Genomic DNA, 24,045 nt, shown 5'->3' with positions numbered 1-24,045 from the left:
ATCACAGAACTGAAATTAGTGGTTGTTTAGGTGCAAGTGGCCATGACTTGATTACGTTTGTTGTGTTTAAATAGAATAACATCCAAACCAGTAATATATGGTGCTATAAAGGGTCAAATCCACAAAGCTGAAAATAATTTGAGCCAGATCAGCTTGGAGAGAGAATTTAAGCAGAAAAATGTGAATGATAATTGGGAACTATTTAAGAATATTTTACTAGATGCCACAAGTGAGACAGAAAGCTATGCTGGTTAAAAAATCAGCCTGGCTTAGAGGGGAAGTGAAAGCAGCTATAAATATATATGAAAAAAAGGGGAAGTTGATTTAGTGAATACAAATTAGAAACTAGGAATTGTAGAAAATTAATAAGGGAAGCAAGAGGACACAATGTGAAATGTATGGCCAGAAGAATTAAGGGCAATAAGAAGTTTAAGTATATTAGGAGGGAAGAGAATCCTATTAATAATATTGGTTCATTACTAGATGGAAACGGTAAAATTGTCAGCATAATGCAGGAAAAAATATATATTCTATATTTGGGAAAAAGCCAGGTGATATATTCCTATCGTGTGATGTTGATGAAATACTTTCCATTCCAACAGTAACTCAGGAGCAGCAGCCACTGAAGTTAGATATTTTAAAATCATCCAGTCTGCATACCTTGCATCCAAGTGTTTTGAAAGAGCCGACGAGGAAGCTCTCAGACCATTAATACTCATTTTCAATCAGTCTTGGAGCACTGGGGAAGTTCCAAAGGAGTAGAAGACAGCTAATGTTGTGCCAATATTTTAAAAGGGTAAACAGGCTGACCTGGGTAATTACAGGCCAGTCAGCCTGATATCGATCCCAGGCAAAATAATGGAATGGCGGCTATGAGACTTGATTAATCAAGAATTAAAAGGGAGGGGAATATTGAATGCCAGTCTACATAGGTTTATGGGTTTTATCTTTTTTCGATGGGAGTGTAAGTTTGATTGCTAAAGGTAATAGTGTTGACGTATTATACTTAGACTTCTGCATGGCATTTGACTTGGGACTGCAAAACATTTTGATTCAGGAACTAGAACATATCAGCATATCACCCATTAATGGATTAAAAGCTGGCTGACTGATAGGGCTCAAAGTGTAATTGTAAAGGGAAAATCATACCGATCCAGCAATTGTGCACAGCTTAGTGTCCGAGAAGGACTTGCGCCAGGATAGGAGGGTCACTAAATGTAGGGTGTTGCGTATCATCAGGAGGAGCAAGTTCACAGTTGGGAAGCCTCCCAGGAAACTTCTCACGGCCAGTGAGAGCATCTGGACTTGCTGGTAAATGTGCCGTGGCTGCTCCCAGGCATCAGGCTGCTCCTTAGGGAGCTAGAGTCCAAGCGAAGGGGAGTCACACAGGGCACTATCGTTTGAACCAGCATAGTTCACAGAGCACAGGTGTAATATGCTCTCACTGCCCACTCTGGGAAACAGGCGGGCTGCTCCATTCTGGACTCTGCTGAAGTGCCAACATGGGCTTTGAGGGTAGCCCCAGGTAGAGCATATTTTAGCAGAGCGGCATGGAAATGGCAAAAGCATGGATGGCTGGTGAGGGGTCAGTATCGTCATGGAATGGCTCCTGCCTCCTGGCTACCTGCGGGGACAAACAGTAGAATAAACCTCCTCAAAACCCAATAGTATAGGTGGGTCCAAAAGTACAGTGAGAGCTTGATTTGATTCCTCGAGCTGGTGCGATGTGCTGAGAAGTCAGGTGCAGTCGCAGCGTGGCTTCAGCACGCTACTTGAAGTCCTCTCTTTGCCTTTCATGCAACAGCCACTAGATTAACATGCAGCTCCACACACCTTTTCTTTCCTTCCAAACTAAGGAGTGTTCATTTCTTCCAGTTCAATCGTAGCATACCAGCCGGCGGGCGACAACAGCCACACGTTTGATGTCACAGCAATGTTTAAGTCCATTGGCATCTTCCTTGGGATATTCAGTGGCTCTTTTGCAATGGGAGCTGCTACTGGAGTAGTCACTGCTTTAATATCCTTTTCACTGGTATTTCAGAAAGTGTATTCTGTGCTATTAGAATGTGTTTCAGAGAATCATAAGCATTTTATGATTTTCTGTTCTAGTTTAATGAAAGCTACTAAAGTTGTGTGATTAGAGGGAAGCCGTGTATTGTTACCCATTGTACAGAACATGGTCTGGTTTCCTTACAGTGTACAGTTTCTTTCTACATCACAAACATTATGTCATCGAGACTGTTAATATAGACCACTTCATTTTATTTGAAGGAGATTGCAGATACTACCCATTGTTCAGAAGTTGCAGCTTAGTTTATCTAAGTCCTGCACTTGTTATAGAGCTCTACAAAAGGTATATTGGGAGTTAAATTCAGTGTGATTTCTTGCGTGAGTCAGGCAAGCAGGATCTGGCCTGATATATATACAATAACTCCTCACTTAAAGTCGTCCTGGTTAACATTGTTACGTTGCTGATCAGTTAGGGAACACGCTTGTTTAAAGTTGCCCAATGCTCTCTTATAACGTTGTTTGGCAGCCGCCTGCTTTGTCCACTGCTTGCAGGAAGAGCAGCCCATTGGAGCTAGCTGGTGGGGGTTGGAACCAGGGTGGATCGGCAGCCCCCCATCAGCTCCCCTAAAATTCACTTTGACAGAAAAGCATGCTTAATTTTGCTTGTTCTGATTTCTCTGCATACACAATACTTCAGCACTCAAAATAACATTTGTCCCTTTAGACTAAAAATAATCAGTTGTGCAATACTGTACATGTACTGTACATATATATAGTCTTTTGTCTGGTGAAAAACATTTCCCTGGAACCTAACCCCTCCTCCCCCCCATTCCCATTAATTCTTATGGGGAAATTGGAATCACTTATCGTTTTGCTTAAAGTTGCATTTTTCAGGAACAGAACTACAGCATTAATCGAGGAGTTACTACTGTACCTGGCACAATCAACATTTTAAAGGGAAGATCAATACTTCTGTAGTGATTTTAGGTACACCTGAAATATAAATGCCCACGTATATTACCAAGCTGGGGACAGTAAGTCATCAAGAAAGTTTTCTGTAATTCTTTAAATCAAAAGTTTACATTACATCTCAGTTCTTGGATTATGTGAAGTTAATTGCCATAGGACTGATCCAACAGTTATTAAAGTCAATGAATATACTCCCACCCTAACTCAGTGTAAAAAAAAAAAATATATGGGCTTATCACCATGTCTTTACTCTGCCACTGCCCTGCTGTTAGTATGGGCTCTCTCTGCCTCTCACCTTGCTGTTTGGAAGTTTGTCCTGATAGGTTTGGGCTCTATCAGAATATAAGTGTCTGATACTCAGAAAATAAGTTATAGAGTGAGTCTTCCTGTTCATTTGTTGTATGTAATGTAGCTACAATCTGCTGTGTTAATATATTGTCCTTAACAGTCTGCAACGTCACCAAGTTCACCAAACTCCGTGAGTTCCCCTTGCTGGAAACTGGTTTGTTTTTCTTGATGTCTTGGAGCACATTCTTGCTGGCTGAAGCATGTGGTTTTACAGGTAAGATACAGCGTGTTAGCTGCTGCGAATGGGTAGGAGAGTTAGGGATTTGTATAGCTGAGAGACACATTAGCACATGTGTGTTGAACTACTAAATGGCTTCCTTATGCTCCAATGTATTTATTGCAGCCAATAATCTCACTCGGCATCAAGTAACTTACAGTACAGCACAAAACTTATGTGGCCTAGAGGGAAAAAAATCTAGTGGGTTCTTCCCTCCCTTCCCCCCTCCCCCCCCCCCCGGCCGCCAAATTTAAATTGTGTAAATGTCATGAGTCTCTTGGGAGAGAAGACCAGAAGAAAGGAGTGCAAAAGTTATAATTATTTCAATATGTTCGTGTTGCATAAAAATCAGTAAAATATAAATAAGTAGCTCTTGTTTCCCATTTTACGTACAAAAGTTTGACTGTGGCGTTCTGATCCCCAGGTGTGGTAGCAGTATTGTTCTGTGGAATCACCCAGGCCCATTATACCTATAACAACTTGTCTACAGAGTCACAGCATAGAACTAAACAGGTAAGAACTGTTCAACCTCTGTGAATATCAAATTCACTTTTCTCTCTCCTTTGCAGGAACCAATTGGGTTTTCTGAATGTGCCTGGCTTTCATTAAAAATCACTTTTATGGATGTATTTTACAGGCAGGAGAGCACCTTTGTCTTATTGCAAGATAACTAACTACATTTATTTTTTCTTTAGCTGTTTGAGCTTCTGAATTTCTTGGCAGAAAATTTCATCTTCTCCTACATGGGACTCACATTGTTCACCTTCCAGAATCACGACTTCAACCCTACTTTTATAGTGGGAGCCTTTGTATCCTTTGGAGCAACCCAATTTAGTGGTGTTTCAGGCAGGAGTAGGGCAGGATGCAGTAGGGAGCATTTGGTGCACGGTAACATGGCTCACACAGCCAGTTAGTGCGTAGCAGGTGAGTGTGCTGTAGATGCACACCCCAGCTTACTGCACACTACCTGTCCGTATAGACAAGCCCTCATGCAGTTTTGTCTCGGTTGATGATTTTTAAAGACGTCAGTCTCTGCTTTTGCCAAGTTTTTATGTCTGTTACTTTAGTCCATGTCAGTGGATATTGTAACCACCTCAGCCTGAAACTCTGCATTGAATTGTAAATGTGCTGCTGAGGAACTAAGGGTTATCATGTGTTCCTGTGGTACTAAATAAAACTGTAGTGGTTTTGCAAGATGGAACGCTTCCTGGTAGAAAAAGCCATTTACATCCGACTTTCACTGTTGATCAGGATTGACTGTTAAGCTTGGCTAATATCTGAAAAATTCCTCTCAGATCAGCAGCATGAAAGCGTGAGCTGGTGCCTACAAGTAATGCACTAAAGGCTTTGCTGTTCTGCAGGGGTTTGTGCTAATGCAGACCGGGGGCTTGTCCTCAGACAAACAAAAGGGAATCTGGGTGTCTCAGAACAAAGAGTGAGGGTTGTGAGGAGTTCAGTTTGGGATTGTAGGGAAACCAGCACAGCCTTGTAAAATTGTCTTCTCCCGTTTGCCTGGGTTGAGTCACTTGTTTTTGATGGATGAGTAAAATATCATGAGCTTTTTTTGGACAAGAGATATTGTGGCGGGTGTGGTAAATAGTCGTGATTTTTTGCAAGGCTGTGCCAATGGCCAAGGGGATGGAGAGCAAAGAAGTCCTGCCTGGAGAAATAGACAAGAGTAATATATTGTGCCTCTGCAGTGGAAACTGGCTTAGGGAATGGGGATGTTCATGAGCAGTATGATGATGTGTCTCATGCAATTCATGACATTCGGGAAAGAAAATAAAAGCGGGAAGGATTTTTGCATGTTCTTGTAGGCAGAACTGGAACCTGGCTTCCGTGGGGGGCGTCAGTATTAAAAGGTACAGTTTAAAAGGGAAAGGCAAAAATGTGAAGGGGTTGGATCTCCAAGGCTGTGAAAACTGTGAGATACTATTCCCTGCTGGCTGGACTCTTACAGCTTTCATTTCACAGGATAATCTGTAGGGACTGGCCCTTCCTTAGAGCATGTGTCCTTCAAACGCCAGCAAAGTTTGGAAATATGGTACCCCTGGGAGAGTGACTTGAGCAGAAGGATGGACGTAGTCGGGATACCTTGAACTCCAGAAAGGTCCCTGAGGATAATAAAGTTGCTGTAACTGTTGCTAGTTGACACACATGCAGCTAATAGTTTTTGAGGTTGAACAAGAGTTGGAGGGGAGCGTATGAAATGGAGAACTAGTGATTTTTTTCCCCCCTCTTCCCTGCTATGTAATTTGCACTGTATTCTTTGTCTTGTTTCTTTTGTTTATACTTGTCTCTTTATGATTATCTTGAACTGCAGTCCTGGATTCTGCTTAGATAAGATTGTAGTTTTCCCCTCACCGGGATATCGGAGCACCTGAAGCTGGGTTACTGTCCATTAATTGCAATGGATGGGACACTTTTTTCAAGTTTTTAAGAATCCTGGTGTACAATAGAAATTGACTTTGAATGCAGATGTAGGGTATAGTGGGAAAAGAACTGAAGAAAAAATGTCCTTAATGTGTGTACGAATGTAGCTTGCCATCTTCCTGGGAAGAGCTGCTAATATTTATCCCCTGTCCTTTTTACTTAATTTGGGGAGAAGAAACAAGATTGGAACAAATCTCCAGCACATGATGATGTTTGCCGGTACGTTACCCCAGTCCCTGTGTCTCTTCCCTGCCGCTCCCTCTCATGAATGCACGAGTAATCACCCCGTGTCAACAGCCTGAAACATTCTTCTTCCAACTTTAAACTCAGCTGGGCTACGTGTGAAACCGGGGCCGCACGTCAGATATCCACATCCTAGCTAGTTAATATAAAAGTATCAGTTTTGAGTACAGTTCTTCTCTGTGACATACAAAATGGTGTAGTGTTTAAGGGATCAGGATACATTCTCAGCTCTGCCATGGACCAGCTGTGACCTCGGGCAAAACGCTTGACCTCTCACTGCTTGTTTTCCTCATCTTTAAAATGGGGATTGTATTGCCAGCTTCACTCAGCTCATCGGGGCACTTGGAGATCCTCCAGTGGCAGGTGCTCTGGAAATGTAAGGGATGATGAGAACTTGATTGCAGCCACGAGTAACCTGGCAAGCAGAATGGGTGCGGTTAGTCTGGGAGAGGATTGTAGGATGCCAAGGGTATGCATCTTAGATTAAATAAACCCCTGTTTGGAGCTTGTAGAAACCTGGAGATGGACAGTGGGAACCAGCATGGGCTGCAGATTTCATGAGGCTACTGGAGTTCACCACTTTGCCTTTCCTCTCAGGATTGCGAGGTGCCATGGCTTTTGCCTTGGCCATTCGAGACACTGCCACCTATGCTAGACAGATGATGTTCAGCACAACACTCCTCATTGTGTTTTTCACCGTCTGGGTTTTTGGCGGTGGCACTACAGCCATGTTATCTTGCTTGCATATCAGGTGAGTGAGACCTTTGTCCTCCATTCTCTCTTTTTCTAGAATGCAGTGATCCCCCTGGAATCCGGTGCAGTAGTATAGCAGGACTCAGTATTATTTGGTTCCTCCCAAGGTGCAAGTCTCTGATTTCCCCACTCTGGAATCTCACGATTGGGCCTTAAAACTGAAACAGTCATTTCCAATCCCCTTATCCCCTTATGGCAATCTGACATCTGTTTCCATGGACGCAGCCACCTTCAGCTGTGTACTTTAAACTGTCTGAGACTCAGCAGTAAGTGCTACTTAAGCATTGGGGTCCTACAGCCCTGAAGAGTTTTTCACAGGTGTGGATGATGGATTGATCAAAGAAACTCATTTCCTTTTTTTCCCCTCTACCACTGTTCTCCCAAACATGCAGAATTGAGGATTTTAAGGAGGATAGATGCTTCCTTATGTGATGCCCTGTATATGCGCACACCCCCTCTTTGTGTCCGATGGTTTCTGCATCAAGCGATGACACCAGAAATGTTTGGGTGCTTTGAATATACGCGCTGGGTGCCTCCCAGCAGAGCCACCAAACCAAAAGGCATGGGTGTGCAGAGGAGCCAACCTTGGGAGAACTGCCATTAATTTTACAGAGAGTCTGAAAATGTTCCAGCCCTTTCAAATGAGAATACAAAAGACTGAATAAAGCCTGGAATCCTGTTTTTTCACTTCCAGGCAAAACCAAAGCAGTTCAATTTTTGCATGTTCTTTTATGTTTATATGGAAGACTGCTTTGTTATACAAGTGAAATGAATCCTCTTCACCACTGGGTGTCGCTGTAGATACATACTGTACTGTGGTAACTGGCAAATGGTCAGCAGCAGAGTGGAAGCAATAGGTAACTTGGGTTCTGAAATAAGGTGTTCCTGATGGTGGTTACCTTTGGGCATCAGTGCACAGGTTCATTTTCGTAAACCCTGCCCACAACTAAGGCCAGTCCAGATGTGTCTTGTCACCGTGGCCTCTGAATGCATTTACTTGTACTTATGCAGCGCTGTTAGCACACTTGTGGGGAGAGAGGGCTGGATTTTGAATATTGCGAGTGAGGTGCATTAGCACGCTCTGGAACCGTGCTCAGTACAGGCACATCAGACCGGTTTCCTCACACAGCTCTGGTGCCAGTTCAGGAAAACATTTAAACACATGGCACACCTATATAGTCGTCAGTGGGACGTCAGCCTTGAGCTGCCATGATGGGTGCTAATCCAGGCCTGGGGGCGTGGCTGAACAGAGTGTGGAAACTGGAAATTCTGCGATAGGCTTGTGCTGCGTATCAACGTTTGTCCATTATGGGCAGTCTCTCCCGTATGACTGGAGCCAAATCTGACCCTACCCCTCTGATAGGAAAAGCTGATGAATGTATTTAGCCTGCTATGATTCCAGACCTAAAAGAGAGCTCCTCTAAAGACTGTCACGCATGTCTGTGGGATTGTTTGTGTTCGCGCTAACCATTTCCTTGTGTTCTCCTCCGCAGGGTGGGTGTGGATTCGGATCAAGAACACTTGGTAAATATTGTTCCTTAACTGCTTCCACATGAACCTTTATCTAGGGACTTGCACACATGTCTGATGGCAGAAGGTTACATAGAACCACGTGAGTGGTTTACACATACATCCGAGTGCTCTTTCTCTCTTCCATGCCAGCCCTGGGGTAGGTGGAGGCTTTTAGTGCCATTATGTGAAAATATGAAAGAAGGGACACGTCTAAGATAACTAAACCTGAAAGAAGGTAGTGGGAAAAGCATCACAATACTCTGTATATTGTCACTTCCATCTATTCCCTGGTACAGTCCCTCTCTCCCTTGCTGTAAAACCTTTTCTAAACATAAGCATAGGAGCCAAAAAACCTTTACCCATTTGATTTTGAATTTCAAGACATGCTATATGCAGAATGCCCTAAAGTTGGAGTGTGACTGGGTTTTAAGACCAGAACCCTAATTTTCCTGCTACTGAGGTGTTTGATCTTTAATAATACTTAAACCCTTCCTCTTCTTTATTCCAATATGTAATACTTTACAGCAGTTTCCTTTGATGATATCGTCTTTTCTGTATCTGCCGCGCTATTCTTAACCCTCGGGTTGTCACACACTACTGGTTGTTCACACCGCTGTTGCCTTACTGCATTTGTTTATTTTGTAAAACAGAAAATACTTAGCTCTAAGATGAAGACTCATGCAGTGCCCCACCAGAATTAATAAAATGTGCTCTGATAAAATAGCATGCAACCATTCTCCTTGGCAACCTGCACCGTTAGTGCCTGAGCTGCTCTGTATTTGGAGTTCTCACTGAAATCACTAGGGTTCTGCTTGCGAGGGTCCCATGCATAATGACACCTGTGTGTGGGGTATTCTGTTCTCTGTGATTACTAAGATACTGTTAGGAGGAGCCCAGACCCATCAGTCTGCAAGCCAAACTTCTATGAAATATTTGATTGAAGAAAATATTCTTGTTCAAATGGCAAAAACAGTGAAGCCATGTGAAGCATCTGCATATATCAGAGGGGTAGCCGTGTTAGTCTGGATCTGTAAAAGCAGCAAAGAGTCCTGTGGCACCTTATAGACTAACAGACGTATTGGAGCATGAGCTTTCGTGGGTGAATACCCACTTTGTCGGATGCATCAACCACGAAAGCTCATGCTCCAATACGTCTGTTAGTCTATAAGGTGCCACAGGACTCTGCTGCATCTGCATATAAAATCTCTTCTTTAAGAAATAATGTCATTTGAGTAACAAACACTGTAACGGATCAGATGTTTTCTGTGTTCAGCTTCTTGATTTTTCAAAAGCAGCACATTGCACTGGTGGGCATTAAAAAACATGGCCTCTGCCCCAACAAATTGGCTCTGTTATAGGGACAAATAACATTAGACAAGGAAGTCATAGAATATCAGAGTTGGAAGGGACCTCAGGAGGTCATCTAGTCCAATCCCCTGCTCAAAGCAGGGCCAATCCCCAGACAGATTTTTGCCCCAAACCCTTAAATAGCTCCCTTGAGGATTGAACTGACAACCCTGGGTTTAGTGGGCCAATGCTCAAACCACTGAGCTATCCCTCCTCCTGCTCCACTTCTCTTGGGCACGATGTGTAATTCCACTTCAAATTGTCGCAGGAGTGAGGGTTTGCACTGGAAAGGTGGTAGAAGGAAGTGGTTTCTGAGGTTGAGCAGTACTAACACGTCTAATGCAGAGATTGTTTGGCTGGTCACATGGTACAGGCTGCACCTTCTTATTTCTGCTTGCTAAACTCTGTTAAAAGACGCTTCAGATGAAATACCTCACAAGTATTAATTGCCATGTAAGCAATTGCTGAAGGCATCATAAGGATGTTACACGATTGCCAAAAGAATGTGTGTGTGTTTTAGCATCTTAATTCATTATTCTCTATGAAAAAGTTGGAGAACCCCTCTTCCTCAACTTATACGTATAATCAGAACAATGGGTTTTCATGCCGATCCTGTTCCTAGAGAAAGAGAATTGCATTGTGCAGTCATGATTTAACTTATTACTCTTGTTGCAGGGTGTCCCGGAAAGTGAAAGGAGGAGTACGAAAGCGGAAAGTGCCTGGCTGTTCAGGCTGTGGTACAACTTTGATCACAAGTATCCTTAATGGAAATAAGGACACGTAAGATCCAAAATCTGGCCCATCTGAGTAACCCTGTTAACTCAGCGCATGCTTTGTCCCCTGGGAGTGGAGTAGCCAGCGTTAACTGATCCATTGTTATTTTTTAGTACTTATAATGTCCGCACCTGTGAGAATTTATCCAACTCTTACCACCCACGGTTTTATATGAATGGCTCGGCTCACAATAAGGATCACGATTTGGAATTATTTAAGTTCCGTGTGTGTGTGGTTCTTGTGGCAAGAGTCCAGTAATAAGTTCTGAGGCTCTTCTCAGCCCTTTTCTGTCCTGTCCTGTTAAAACATTCTGAATTTTCGCTGTGCCTGTCTTGTTTGTCCTAATGCATCGCAATGAATTAATAGTGAAGTGATTTGCCAGGCTCTTACGAAAGGTGCTGTCTGCTGGAAAAGTGGTGGTGTTGCCCTTTTTAGAAAACGGTGTTTAACTGGGACTGTGTTCTGGCATGTTCATTACGCTCGTTTCCCTGTTCATTGGGTTACAATCGTGTTTCCTCGTGTTTCCTTGGATGGTCCCAAATATCTAGATTTCCTTCACAATTTGTGTTTGGAACTGGTTGCTGTGTTTTAGCTGAAGCACCATAGTCCTTGTAAAATGCTCTGTATTCTTTAATGCAGGAAGTGGGAAGAAGGCTTTTTTTAAATAAAGAGGTGACATAAGCCTCTCGGAAACAAAATGGTTTCAACATTGAGCTTGTTCTGCTGAGCATTAGCAGGTCTCTGTGCTGCCTGTGCCAATAGCAGCTGCAGCTTTTTGTCCGGGGGAAAACTACTGACTAGCATGTAGGAAGGAAGTGAATGCTTCATGCAGGGGCAAACAGCTGGGCCCAAGCTCCAGCATGTGGCTGCGGAACTAGATTTGGAATCCGGTCATGGTTTTAGTCTCCAACACTTTTGCTAACCCAATGATGGGATTTTCCAAAGTAACTTAGGAGCTCAAGTCCCACTGAAAGTCATTGGAACTTATGCTCCTTAAGTCACACAGGGCACGTCGTCATTAGGCAAAAAAGATGTGTTCTTACCTGACGTTAGCTACCGTGCAGTAACTGGCTCGAGATGAAATCCTAGTGAAGACAGGGTGGTTCGTAGTTTGCACACGAGTTAGGAGGCTGAGGTAAAGACTTGGAGAGCCCAGGGTGCGAACTGCTAACTGCCTTTGCTTCACTATTTTACCTCTTGTTAGTCCCATACAGTAGCTAACACGAGAGAAGGATGCCCCCCCGTTCCTAGAGAAGACAATGCCTTAGGCACTCTTGAAAATCCCACCCAAAACCTTTGCTGTTTGCCCTTAAACACACCCAGAAAGTAGAAGATGAAGTGACGTTTCGCCCTGAGACAGTCTGCCGGAGACGCTTGCCAAAGAACAGCCGTAGCATGTGCGAAGGGATGCGCACAGCAAATAGCAGAATCAGCAGCTACGCAAAGGGTCTGACGTAGGCTTGACTGACTTCTTACCTCTGTTGCTTGATGCTGTGTTCTCAGCAGGGCTGCTCGGTGCTGTGTTCTTTCTTGGCTCCCTAATCAACAGAAATGTTTAAATTGTGTGTCCTGTCTCAGCTTTGTATTTCAGCCCCATGGCATTGTGTGCTTTGATTTATAAATACAGCTTTGCTCCGTCTCTGCCTTAACACACCCCACAGCTATCTGAAGCCTCTGTTGACGCACAGTGGCCCTCCTCTCACAACGACACTGCCTAGTTGCTGCGGACCTGTTGCCAGATGCCTGACGAGTCCCCAGGCTTATGAAGTAAGTCTAGTACTAGTCTGCCAAATGTGCTCTTTCTGCCCCAGTGTTGTGTGAATCAGATGTATTTATCTTTCTGTCTGCTTTCTGGAGGATGGACACTGATTCCTTAAGTCCAATGTTTTGGGGTTTTTCCTCTGTTATCTAAAGTTATAGAATATAGTAAAAGTATTTATTCATCAGCTTTTTCACTTCACCACTGTGTTGCCAACACATGGATCACTGTTGGGAACTATCTTGGGACTCCTGCTCCATGAAACAGCTGATGCTGGGAGCTTTATGGAAAGTCAGATGCTTATTCTGGCAGATGAAGTACCTCCCTTGTGCAGTTTGCCTTCACAGCTGAAAATAATTGGTCACAAAGTGACCGTGGCCTTGGAGGTGGTTGTGTCTTCCATACCACGTGGTGATCATGACATTTACCACAGTGGATGGATTGAATTAGAAACCAGAAAATAGCCAGTCAGGGTCAAACTGTTTATAGAATCCAGACACCAGCAGTTCTTAGTACCCATAATGCATCTGGTCATTTGTGAACGGTCGTACATGATAGCCTCTTATGATGGACTCTGTCCCTACCAATTGTTTAGTGAGAAGTGACAGCTCAGAAGAAACTTTGACCTGAAAACCCTTCTTGTCCTCACTCAGTTAAGCTAATATCTCATGCCTGTGTCTTTGGATTGAGGAAGTCTTTGAGGGCACGACTTTGTGGTCAGAGATGTGAAAGAGAATCCATCACTGGATACTGCTTCTCGTCTGTTGTTGGTGGTTCTCAGACTTTGGGACCAATTCTAGCCATATATATAAGAAACCAATAAGCAAATAAACTCTTGACTCTGTTTATTATTCAGAATCAAGAGCAGCTGAAGGATGATGATTCCGACCTTATTTTGAATGATGGAGACATCAGCTTGACATATGGGGATTCTACTGTGAACGCAGATTCTATCACTTCCAGTGGCACGTCGAGGAGGATTGTGGGAAACAGTTCTGAAGATGCATTGGATCGGGAGCTGGCATTTGGGGACCATGAACTTGTAATACGGGGGACACGCCTGGTCCTTCCCATGGATGATTCTGAGCCTCCGTCGAGTTTGGTAGATAGTGCAAGACATGGCCCAGCGTAAGATTTACGTTGCTCGGTTTAATTGACAATAATATCTGCATATGTGATCACGAAGAAATATGTACTACCTAAAATCTAATGCATGTCTCAGAATGTCTAAGCTGTATAAATATTATTTATATGGTGTCAGAAGAATATAAATATTCTCTACAAGATGGCTTGTGAAGAGCAAGCTGCAGTTTCTTAAGTTGAAAACCATGCTGACTGCACTGTGTAGAAAGAAACTAGTTTTTAGCATAATAATCCTTTGCACATGGTGGACTTCTTTTCAAGTGGTGTGATGTATGGCCTTAGGTCCCAGCTAAGTAGGGAAAGTGGCTGATTTCTCAGTTGTTAGCACTCAGAATTCAGCTTGACAGAGACCGGAATGACAAATGAAATGTTGCCTTGCTTTGCCCTACCTAGAGTGGTTAGGTAGATGTCAGCTAAAGATGTAAATTGCTTATTAGTCACATGACGACTGTTTTGGTCTCTCATATCTCTGATTGTCAGATACTCACATTATAATATTGGCAAAATCTCTGCTCAGAGATTGGTCTGATGGTCTAGTAGCCAGTCGTACTCTGCACTGCTGTATTTGAGTCTGAGCCGGGGTCCCCATTTATCCAGGCCAGGAGGAGCTGTAAGGCAGCATTGACTCAGAATGGTTTGCTCCTGAGAAGGAAAGGGAGCGTTTTGCTCTGAAGTGACTCAAGCCACTGTTTAGATAATGGGGCATCAGCAGAAGCCATTCCCAGCCTTCCTCTGGTCCAGGGTGGGTCACCATGATGTATGACTTTTCAGATTGGGGCCCAGAGGGTCGCAGTTTGGGTTTTGCAGTAGTATTCGAGGGAAAGAATTGATCACACACGAGCTGCATCAGGCTTATTGCACAGGCTTTGTAGTTGGTGAGTCTGCATTTCAGCTGTGTCTTAAACAGCTTTTCTAAAGACAACAAACACATTTTTAACAGGTGATTGAGTTCTGAATTTTGGGAAGGGGCCATGTCTCATGCGATTGAAGCTCTTTTACTAATTAGTCATTGAGGAAACTAAAGAAACGTACAAGTCTACTGCTGTTCCATGCTATACCACGGAGTCGCACCTATCCAAACTGGAAGTGTGAAGGTTGTAGATTGAAACTATACATGCAGATTTCTTAAGAGGTATTTAGAAAATGAGGTGGTACTGAAAGGGAGTCGTCCGTCCTCCTGTCTAGTTGAAATTGTTGCACTTTGTTTGATACACTGCATGCTAAGGAGTTACTATAATCTCCTCCCTGATTCATTTTCATGTCTCTTACTGTTTATAATAAATGTTTGTGAGCTTCCATGTTTTTACATTTTTCCAAGGAAGAGCACAGAACAATTTGCTATTTCACATTAGAGTACTAGGATTTATTCTTCAATGATGGGAATGGCTAAAGGTGCAGTGAAAATTTAAGAAGCTGAGAACTCTTATTTCTTGCTTTCCCCAAGAAAAAAATTCCAACCTAGAACTTAACCGCGTGTAATTTTAATTTATTTTTAGCCACGCAATCAACCAGTCCTTTCACAGTCACAAATACACACACTAGGCTGATTTCAGAGTTAGCACTGACTCACTCTGTTAAAACAAGAGCGCGCTTCCTCAGGGTAGCACGGCACCGGCTCCTAAGAGATGTCTGAGCACTCACAACTCCTAGTGACGTTGCTTTGACTGAGTGTATATTTGTAGTTCAGAAAATAAAATTACCTTCTTTTGTTTTCTCAGGTCTAAATAACATTGCCTTAAAATTACTGAAGTGGAACTAATATTTTGCTGTTAAAATATCCCCAAGAAATTTTGTTTTCCTTTTCAAGCAAAATGTGCAGGTTTTTTCTATAGGACTCCTCTAGAACTGTGTACATTCTGCATTTACATTTTAGGAAATAAGAATCTTCATTGCACCCAGTAAATGGCAGTTTTAGCTGTTAACATACCCATTTGTTGTTTAGTGCTAGCCGGTTTGTTCCCTGCTATGCAGGGGTTCCATGCAGTGTGAATTTTATATTATGTCTGTATCTTAACTTCATGTGTTCGAAAAAGAAAGAAAAAAGTTAACGTGTTGATTCTTGGCTGCTGCACCATTATACATCAAATATTTTTTTATTTTGCCTTTTTTAAAAGAGGTAGGTTAAATAACTACCTCCTGTTTTTTCCTCTGTATGCTGGGTGACTGTGAATTCAATTTACAACGATCCATGCTGATACCACAGAATGTGGAAAACGCAGCTATTGTTGTTCAGATATGCCGCTGATAAGAGTGCATCATCTGATTTCTTCAGTTACTAGATATTCAAAGCAATTTGAGATTGCTTCCCAATCTCTCCCCGGGAGAATTCACTGCTGTCAGAGAACTGTAGACCCCCAGCTTTTCCCACTTAATAGTTTCAGTGGAGAAATGCCCAATCACTCCGATCCCAGTCAGAATTCCTATAAGAGTACGTCTAGACTGTGGCTTCGAGGTGCTTCCCAAGGCAGGTAGACAAATGCACTACCTCTGCTCAAGCTAACACGCTAAAATAGCAGTGTGGCAGTGATGGCTCCAGCTAGCTATCCTCGTCCAATTCTGTCTGACCCCTTCATCCCTACCAGTTTGTGCTGCTGCGGCCACGCTGCTATTTTTGATGAGCTAGCATATGTCTATATACCTGCACTGGGAAGCACCCTCCCAGATGCTGCATAGACATTCCTAAGAGACAATTCCTGAAAATTGTTTGCAGTGTCGTTGCAGCTATGTTGGTCCCAGCTTATATGAGAGAGACACAAACACACCGTGGGTTAGGTAATATCTTTGATTGGACCAACTTCTCTTGGTGAAAGAGACAAGCTTTTGAGGTTACACAGGTCTCAAGAAGAGCTCTGCGTAAGCTCAAAAGCTTTTTTTTTTTTCACTAACGGAAGCTGGTCCAATCAAAGATATCACCTCACCCACTTTGCACTGGGTGTGCTGAAGTGTCCCTAGCAGCCAGGGCCTCCTCCGGTATTTATCGGAAGCAGTGGCAAAAGCCTCACTGGTTCTGTCTAGCCTAGGACGAAAGGTGTGGTGTTAGAATGTGTTTGCATGCAGCCTTTATGTTTGGAACTGGTCAAGTTCAAAACTAGGCAATGCTCAACTTTTAAAACACGTTAGTAAGAAGGCGTTAGCTAATATGCTACTGTCACACCATAAATCCTACCCTAGACAAGGCCTTTGGTTTGGAGGTAGGGCCTGCATGCATTGCCTCATAGCCTAAAATCCTGTGAGAAATCAAGACTCACCTGGCAATGCCAGGTATCATCACAGGGCTGGAATTAACTCCTATTAATTGTTGTTAATGTGTTTCTCTCTCCAGCTTTAATACATTAGCTGCAGTATTTGAATTGCCAACACATTACTAAAGTCCTAGGCTTTTGATGTCAATTAACATTTTAATTGATTATTGAAGTACTTTAGAGAAATATTCTAGTGTGTATATTTTTGTGGAGTCAGGAATTATATTGTGTGTTAAACATAATATAAGGACTGCTTTAAAAATAAATACAGAATGAGTGAATCAATCAAAGCTGAGATTCAGGAGTGACTGTAGAAACAGCTCAAACTAACAGTAAACTATTTCCTTTATCCTATTGTAGTGGAGAATACAGAGGGCTTGATCTTCAGTGGTGTTGAGAACCTACAAATTTCCACTTACTTCAAAGGGAGTGGTGAATGCTTAGCACCCCTGGCACTCAGGTCTGTAGATCTTTTGCCAGATATGTAAAACAGCCCCAGATACACAATTTTGCAGTGCTTTTATAAAGATTTAGAGAAGTCACCCTTTGGGAATCCTCTCATCTGTAAATTGAATTGACTTGGGTTTTGCACATGAAAAAGCACTGTTGATCAAGTTTTGATTTCTTCTAGTATTGTTGAATTGTCCAGTAATGGCATTAACTTCAGTAGTTGTGGTGTTTGTGCAGTTGGCTTGTGATAGTTGATGATCATTATTGCACTTTCTGTTTATCTTTTACTGTTGCGTTGTACTGTGAAAGAAGGATCCTAGGCCTATAAAAAGTTGTTTTTTTTTCTTGAATAAGTCTGTAGTGTTTCTTTCATTCACAAGGAAATAAAAACCTATAACAAATGTGACAGAGACATGACATTTTTGCAAGAATTTGCAAGAATTTTTCACAGCCATGTGATAAATGGACAAGTGATCAGCCACTGCTGTAAATCACTGACATTGCATGGCGGGTGGTTTCTTCCAATTAGAACTATTTTATTTGGAGCAGTAGGTTGGAATGTTAAAAGATGTTCACAGCTTGACTGTCCCAACATCAATACAGCTTTGGAGTGTGGAAGGTAAGCGGGGTGGGGAATAGCTGGTGGTGGTATTGCTTGTAATTCTTGCAGTAGCATCTTGGTCCACGACCAGGGCTCCTTTGTGTTAGGTGCTGCACAAACCCAGAACAAAAAGACCATCTTTGCCTGGAAGAGTTGACAATCTTTGCCTAAGATCAGAGGCAGTATGTGAATACCACAGACAGCACAAGGGAACAATGGGACAATACTGGTCAGACGGTAAGTGGCCATTGCAGCACTCAGAAACAGCTGGAAGGTATTACCTAATGGTGGTGGTGTCATTAGGTAGTACCTCCATAGACTGCCCTGAATTAATCAGGGCCCTACTGTATAGTTAGGGGTCATGGTGCTGCGGAGGTTTTGCTGTAGGAGATAACATAAAACAAAGGGGCTAACAATCTGTGGGTTCTGAAGACCCCATTCAGATGTTAGGCCCTGGATCCTGGTTGAATTCTAATTACATTCTGCTCACCCAGATTTCCCCCTTGCAGCTGCATTTTGAGACCACTCTCCTCTCCCACGTCGTGTCCTTCCTGGTTTTGTGGCGCCGTGTGCGTTTGGAGCAGCCATCGTGTTCCCCAGCTGAGGTGGCTTGGGGTTGGGTGAAGTGGTTCGTGTTTTCTGTTTAAGGCCTCAGAGGTCCTTCAGCATGAAAGATGTTATGGAAATTTCGGCGATGTAACTTGGGGGTTGTTCTCATTCCCAAAGCGAGATGAGCACCTAACTTTGGAGTTTTTAGTGGCTGAAAATCCCTTATTCTCTAGCCCTGTGCCATTCATAAATCTTCATTGACCGCCTATTGCCTAAATTTGCATGCAGTGTGATGAGGCATCCACCCCACACTGGCAGGGAAGGGGTTAAAAGCAGCCTAGACAGGCTGTGCAGGGAACAGCCAATAGGAGAGGGGCTGTGAGGAACAGCCCATCAGGGCCTAGCAGGTCCATATAAAAGGGAGCTTCTGGCTAGAGTGTTTCCATTACTGCAGGGAGCCCCAGGGAGAGGACTGGGTTCCTAGAGAGCTGCAGGACGGTAGCGCCTCATACAGGGCAGCTGCTAGCAGGGACCATGGGAGCTAGAGAGCACTCCTGGCTGGCTGCTAGGACTTGCAGGCTCGAGGCCCTGGGAAGAGGGTGAAGAAGGTGCTGGGGAAGTGGCCCAGGGAATTTGAAGTAGCACTGGTGAGACGTTAAGGAGAAACAGCAGGAGGCTGATAGCTACAGGGTCCCTAGGCCAAGACCCGGAGTAGTGGGTGTGCCCAGGTCCCCCCCCAACTCGCCACTGGCTACACTTTAGAACTGAGATAAACACAAACAGTGACGTGGCCAGAAGACTGAGTCAGGAAGAGGACGCTGCAGTACTTGCACTGAGGTGGGTCTGCAGGTGCAGCCAATGAGGGGCGAGGCACCACCAGAAGAGGGCACACGGGCTAGCAGAGCTAATCCCTGTGACGGCCAGCAGGAGGTGCCGAAGTGGTGAGTGAACCCTGTGACATCCAGAAATACACTGGCTGTTTTTCATGTACCCACAGTCCAGAGAACAACATTGTCACAGGCCTTCAATAGTGAAAAGTTCCTCCCCTTCCTTCCCTCTGCCATACCTAGGGATTTTTATTCTGCAGGCAGGTGGGAGGACATTGCCCAATATCCTGGGGAGGATATGACCTTACTGGTGTTCAGTAGGTTGCATAACTGACCCATCTTTTGAAATAGGACATTACAATACATTTGCACCAACTCATCTGTGGTACACAGTGGTAGCAATACAATGGAGTTCTGTTGCATCTTCCATCCCCAGACCTCCAGGTGTATTTAAAAGAACCTGCACAACACCCCTATGTGGGAGGTATTCTCCCCATTTTGCAGATGGGAAGACTGAGGCTCAGGGGCACCGCAAGTGGGTGGCCAAACTTGGGGTTGAACCCATGACTGAAGACTCTCAGGCCTTTGTTTTAACAATAAGCCCATGATTATTCCTTCCTGCACATGTCCTGGAAAAGCACTTCATGAACCCCCTTTCTACAGGTGTATATGAAGCATTCTCTGTCAGAAATATACAGGGCTGACTAATCCAACCCAGCGGCACGCTATCTCACTTCCTGTGAAGATATTAAAGCAGTTCTCTTGTGTAGGCAAAACAATGGACCTGTTCTCTTCTTAAATAACTCGACTCTTCCGTAAAACTCTAACCCATGGGGACTGAGGAAGGTAAATGAATCTGTGTATTGTTGTTCATGTGTAAAAATGTATGACTTAGGCGGGCTACATCTTCTCTTTAAAGTGTGGCTGTACAATGTTCTAACAGTGCAGAGGCAATGGAAACTACGTAGCTTTCATCCTTCCCCCGTTCGTGGCTAGAGCCGTGCACTCAGCAAAGAGACGTCTGATTTGTATTTTCTGAAGCCTTGTTGATTCTCCTCTGTGGTGGTGAGTCACCAGCCCCTGCAGCTGACTCTGCCAAAGCACTGACTGCAGCCTGCAAGCAGCCTAGAATGGGTCTCTCAGGCCCCAGAGACAAGAACTGCTTGCCCAAAGTCACATTTTGCCTTTGGAGCAGCCTGGGAATCTTCAAGCAAGTTCCTTTTCTCAGCAGAAATGTGTACAGCTGAATAGTGAGCATACACTCAGCCACTCAGTTTGATTTGCACTAACCTAACAAGGAAAACAGGTTACAAATGTTAACATCACCATTTATTACATGTAAATTTATTCAAGTTATTTAGAGGGGTATTAAACTTGGATGAAAAAAACAAAAGCCTGTATTCAAAGGGAAAGATACATGCAGATTTACTTCATGCCTGTAACCTTTATATAGCATATCGGTGCTCCCAATATCTGGTGGCATTATATAAGGGACTGGCTTATTAATAGTTTTATAGTGTGCATAAAATAACTACGTGTCAGGGCATAACAGGTACAGAGAGGGACAGTCACAAGGAAATAACCATATGCATCCTCCCACTGATCTACTCAGGTTGTTAATAATGCTTTCATAATAGAAAACAAGGTTACTCTGGCTTTCAAAGGGTGCAGTCACATTTTGAGAGTTCAAATGTTTACTTAAGTGTAAACCATAAGGAAAAAGATTTTAATCCAGGAGTCTGACTGTAAAGACTGGTGGTGTTTGCCTTAGAAAGTAGACATGAAAAGAGCATATAAAATAACGAATGGCCTACAGAAGATAGATCAGGAACTCCTGTTCTATTTATCTCATAATGCAAGCAAGAGGAAACTTGCAATGAAATTAAATGGTCACAAATTCAAAACTGATGAAAGAATTTTTAACACAATGCATAATTACCTGTGGAACTGCCACAAGATGTTATGGAGGCCAAAAATGTAACAAGATTCAAAAAAGGATTGATCATTTATACTGATAGCATTAACTCAATATTCTTGCTAACACATTCAGGAAGAGATCTTAAATCATTTTAGAGATTAGGAGGAGATATAAAAGTGGAGGCAGATTATCCCATATCATCTGTGGCAGGGTTCTTAAACCTTTCTCTGAAGCATTCCTGTGGTGGGAAGAACACCTCAGCAGCCCAACACTGGCATTTAATTTCAGGGGAAAGGGGAACTATGCAAAAATGAGGAGGTTAGTTAAACAGAAATTAAAAGGTACAGTGACTAGAGTGAAATCCCTTCAAGCTGCATGGACACTTTTCAAAGACACCATAATAGAGGCCCAACTTAAATGTATAAAGTAAAAGAACTAAAAAAGAGCCACCGTGGCTTAACCATGTAAAAGAAGCAGTGAGAGAGAAAAAAGCATCTTTTAAAAAATGGAAGTCAAATCCTACTGAGGTAAATAGAAAAGAGCATAAACACTGCCAAATTAAGTGTAAAAATGTAATAAGAAAAGTCAAAAAGGAGTTTGAAGAACAGCTAGCCAAAAACTCAAAAGGTAATAAAACATTTTTTAAGTACCTCAGAAACAGGAAGCCTGCTAAACAACCAGTGGGGCCCCTGGACGATCGAGAGACAAAAGGAGCACTTAAAGAGGATAAAGTCATTGCAGAGAAACAAAATGAATTCTTTGCTTCAGTCTTCATGGCTGAGGATGTTAGATTCCCAAACCCGAGCCATCCTTTGTAAGTGACAAATCTAAGGAATTGTCACAGATTGAAGTGTCATTAGAGGCGGTTTTGGAATTAATTGATAAACTTAACAATAACAAGTCACCAGGACCAGATGGCATTCACCTAGGAGTTCTGAAAGAACTCAAATGTGAAATTGCGGAACTATTAACTATAGTTTGTAACCCATCCTTTAAATCAGTTTCTGTACCTAATAACTGGAAGATAACTGATGTTACACCAATATTTAAAAAGGCTCTAGAGGTGATCCCGGCAATTACAGACCGGTAAGGCTAACGTCGGTACCGGGCAAATTAGTTGAAACAATAGTAAAGAATAAAATTGTCAGACACAGAAAAACATAAATTGTTAGGCAAAAGTCAACATGGTTTCTGTAAAGGGAAATTGTGTCTTACTAATCTATTAGAGTTCTTCAAAGGGGTCAACAAACATGTGGACAAGGGGGATCCAGTGGACATAGTGTACTTAGATTTCCAGAAAGTCTTTGACAAGGTCCCTCACCAAAGGCTTTTACGTAAATTAAATTGTCATGGGATAAGAGGGAAGATCTTTTCGTGGATTGAGAACTGGTTAAAGGACAGGGAACAAAGGGTAGGAATAAATGGTAAATTCTCAGAATGGAGAGGGGTAACTAGTGGTGTTCCCCAAGGGTCAGTCCTAGGACCAATCCTATTCAATTTATTCATAAATGATCTGGAGAAAGGGGTAAACGGTGAGGTGGCAAAGTTTGCAGAAGATACTAAATTGCTCAAGATAGTTAAGACCAAAGCAGACTGTGAAGAAATTGAAAAAGATCTCACAAAACTAAGTGACTGGGCAACAAAATGTGGGAATACACAGCCGCATTCATTCATACTGCACTGTCTCTCCACTCTCTCTGCTGTTCTGCAGAACAGAAAAGATAAGGAAACATACAAGGCTCCTGCTCCCTGAATCAACGTTATTATCTATTTCAGTACCTGGTCTGCTTACAAAAGCAGGGCAGCTAGGCAGCATGAAGCACTGGTGCAATACCACCCAAACTTAGCCTTGGGGATTTGTAAAACAGCCCAAATCTCACTAGTTGCAGCTCTTGTTTGCGGGAGGCAGGAGGCTGAGATAACTACTAGCATCAGGAGGGGAAAATTTTAAGGTAGAATAAGTGATTGTATCTTGCCAACTCCCCCTCCTTGGAATTCGCAGTAGGTTGCTGCAGCTGCACCCTCTGTAACTCTCACCCAACCTCCTCAACTCCTCCCCCCTCCTTCCTGTTTCCTGTCCTTTCAGACTCCCAACAGCCAGTGCTCCCAGTTCTAATAATTACAAGCAACATCTAAACACCACACTTGCATAGCATTCCTCTCAGTGCTTGTCTACAGGCAGAGTCGCACTGGTTTGTACAGTCAGAGAAGGTGTGTTTTTTTTAAACCGATGTGAAACGGGTGCAAAAGGCTGTGTGGATGTTCTTATTTCGGTTTGAACCAAGCTTGTTTCAGTTTAGTTTAAGCTGCTTAGGAAGAAGTTTAAGCTACAGGTTACACAACGCTTAGGCCTACTCTGTGCTTAACAATTAGGTCGACATCGCTAGGTCAAAAAATCCACACCCCTAAGTGATGTAGCTATGCTGACCTCACCCCCAGTGTAGACACAGCGAAGTCAATGGAAGAATGCTTCTGTCAGCCTAGCTACCGTTGCTTAGGGAGGTGGAGTTCCTACCACAATGGAAACACCCGGTCGGTCACTGTAGGAAGCATCTACACTAGTCTGCTCCAGCAGAATGGTTACAGCCATTCTGTAGCTACCGGCAACGTAGATGTGACCTCAAACCAAAATAATAGTTTCCACATAAGGGTTTGCACTGGTTTAACTAAACCAGTTTAATTAAAGTGTTGCAAGTGAGTGTGTAGATGAGGCCTTACGCTGCAGATTAAGGTGCCTAGTGTTTGCTGTCTCAAAGTTATTCAGGATTGTTAATTGGAACACTCCTGTATTTTAATGCTCAAACAGTTGGCAATCCTGAGAGTGTGCGTCTCATCTTGTCTACCAGGCCAAAAGCCTTTGAGTGGAGCAAAAAAAATCAAGCTACTTAATCATCTTGCACTTCTTGCCATTTCTCTGCCTGAACTGTGGGCGTCCTTCCTGGGTGCACTA

At 43.1% G+C, this 24,045-nt stretch overlaps 1 protein-coding gene across 3 annotated transcripts in view; it reads left to right on the top strand.

Moving 5' to 3' along the window:
- The window catches only part of SLC9A6 (solute carrier family 9 member A6), a 56,862-nt gene that overhangs the window by 20,451 nt on the left and 12,366 nt on the right, over positions 1-24,045 (top strand). For 2 of the 3 annotated variants that reach the window (XM_039488219.1, XM_039488218.1), the window contains 10 exons: positions 1,876-2,017; positions 3,436-3,541; positions 3,969-4,057; positions 4,240-4,353; positions 6,085-6,196; positions 6,818-6,971; positions 8,467-8,497; positions 10,508-10,587; positions 12,268-12,373; positions 13,222-17,550. In XM_039488219.1, the coding sequence (XP_039344153.1) occupies positions 1,876-2,017; positions 3,436-3,541; positions 3,969-4,057; positions 4,240-4,353; positions 6,085-6,196; positions 6,818-6,971; positions 8,467-8,497; positions 10,508-10,587; positions 12,268-12,373; positions 13,222-13,497 (1,210 nt within the window). In that variant the 3' untranslated portion in view covers positions 13,498-17,550. Of the gene's footprint in view, positions 1-1,875; positions 2,018-3,435; positions 3,542-3,968; positions 4,058-4,239; positions 4,354-6,084; positions 6,197-6,817; positions 6,972-8,466; positions 8,498-10,507; positions 10,588-12,267; positions 12,374-13,221; positions 17,551-24,045 lie in introns of those variants that run through there. The other variant, XM_039488220.1, reaches the window with a different exon arrangement.

This window comes from Mauremys reevesii, linkage group 9 (genome assembly GCF_016161935.1).
Source record: "Mauremys reevesii isolate NIE-2019 linkage group 9, ASM1616193v1, whole genome shotgun sequence".
NCBI classification, from domain to species: Eukaryota; Metazoa; Chordata; order Testudines; family Geoemydidae; genus Mauremys; species Mauremys reevesii.
Note: the sequence above shows the minus strand (reverse complement) of the source record. Positions and strands in the feature narration are given on the sequence as shown.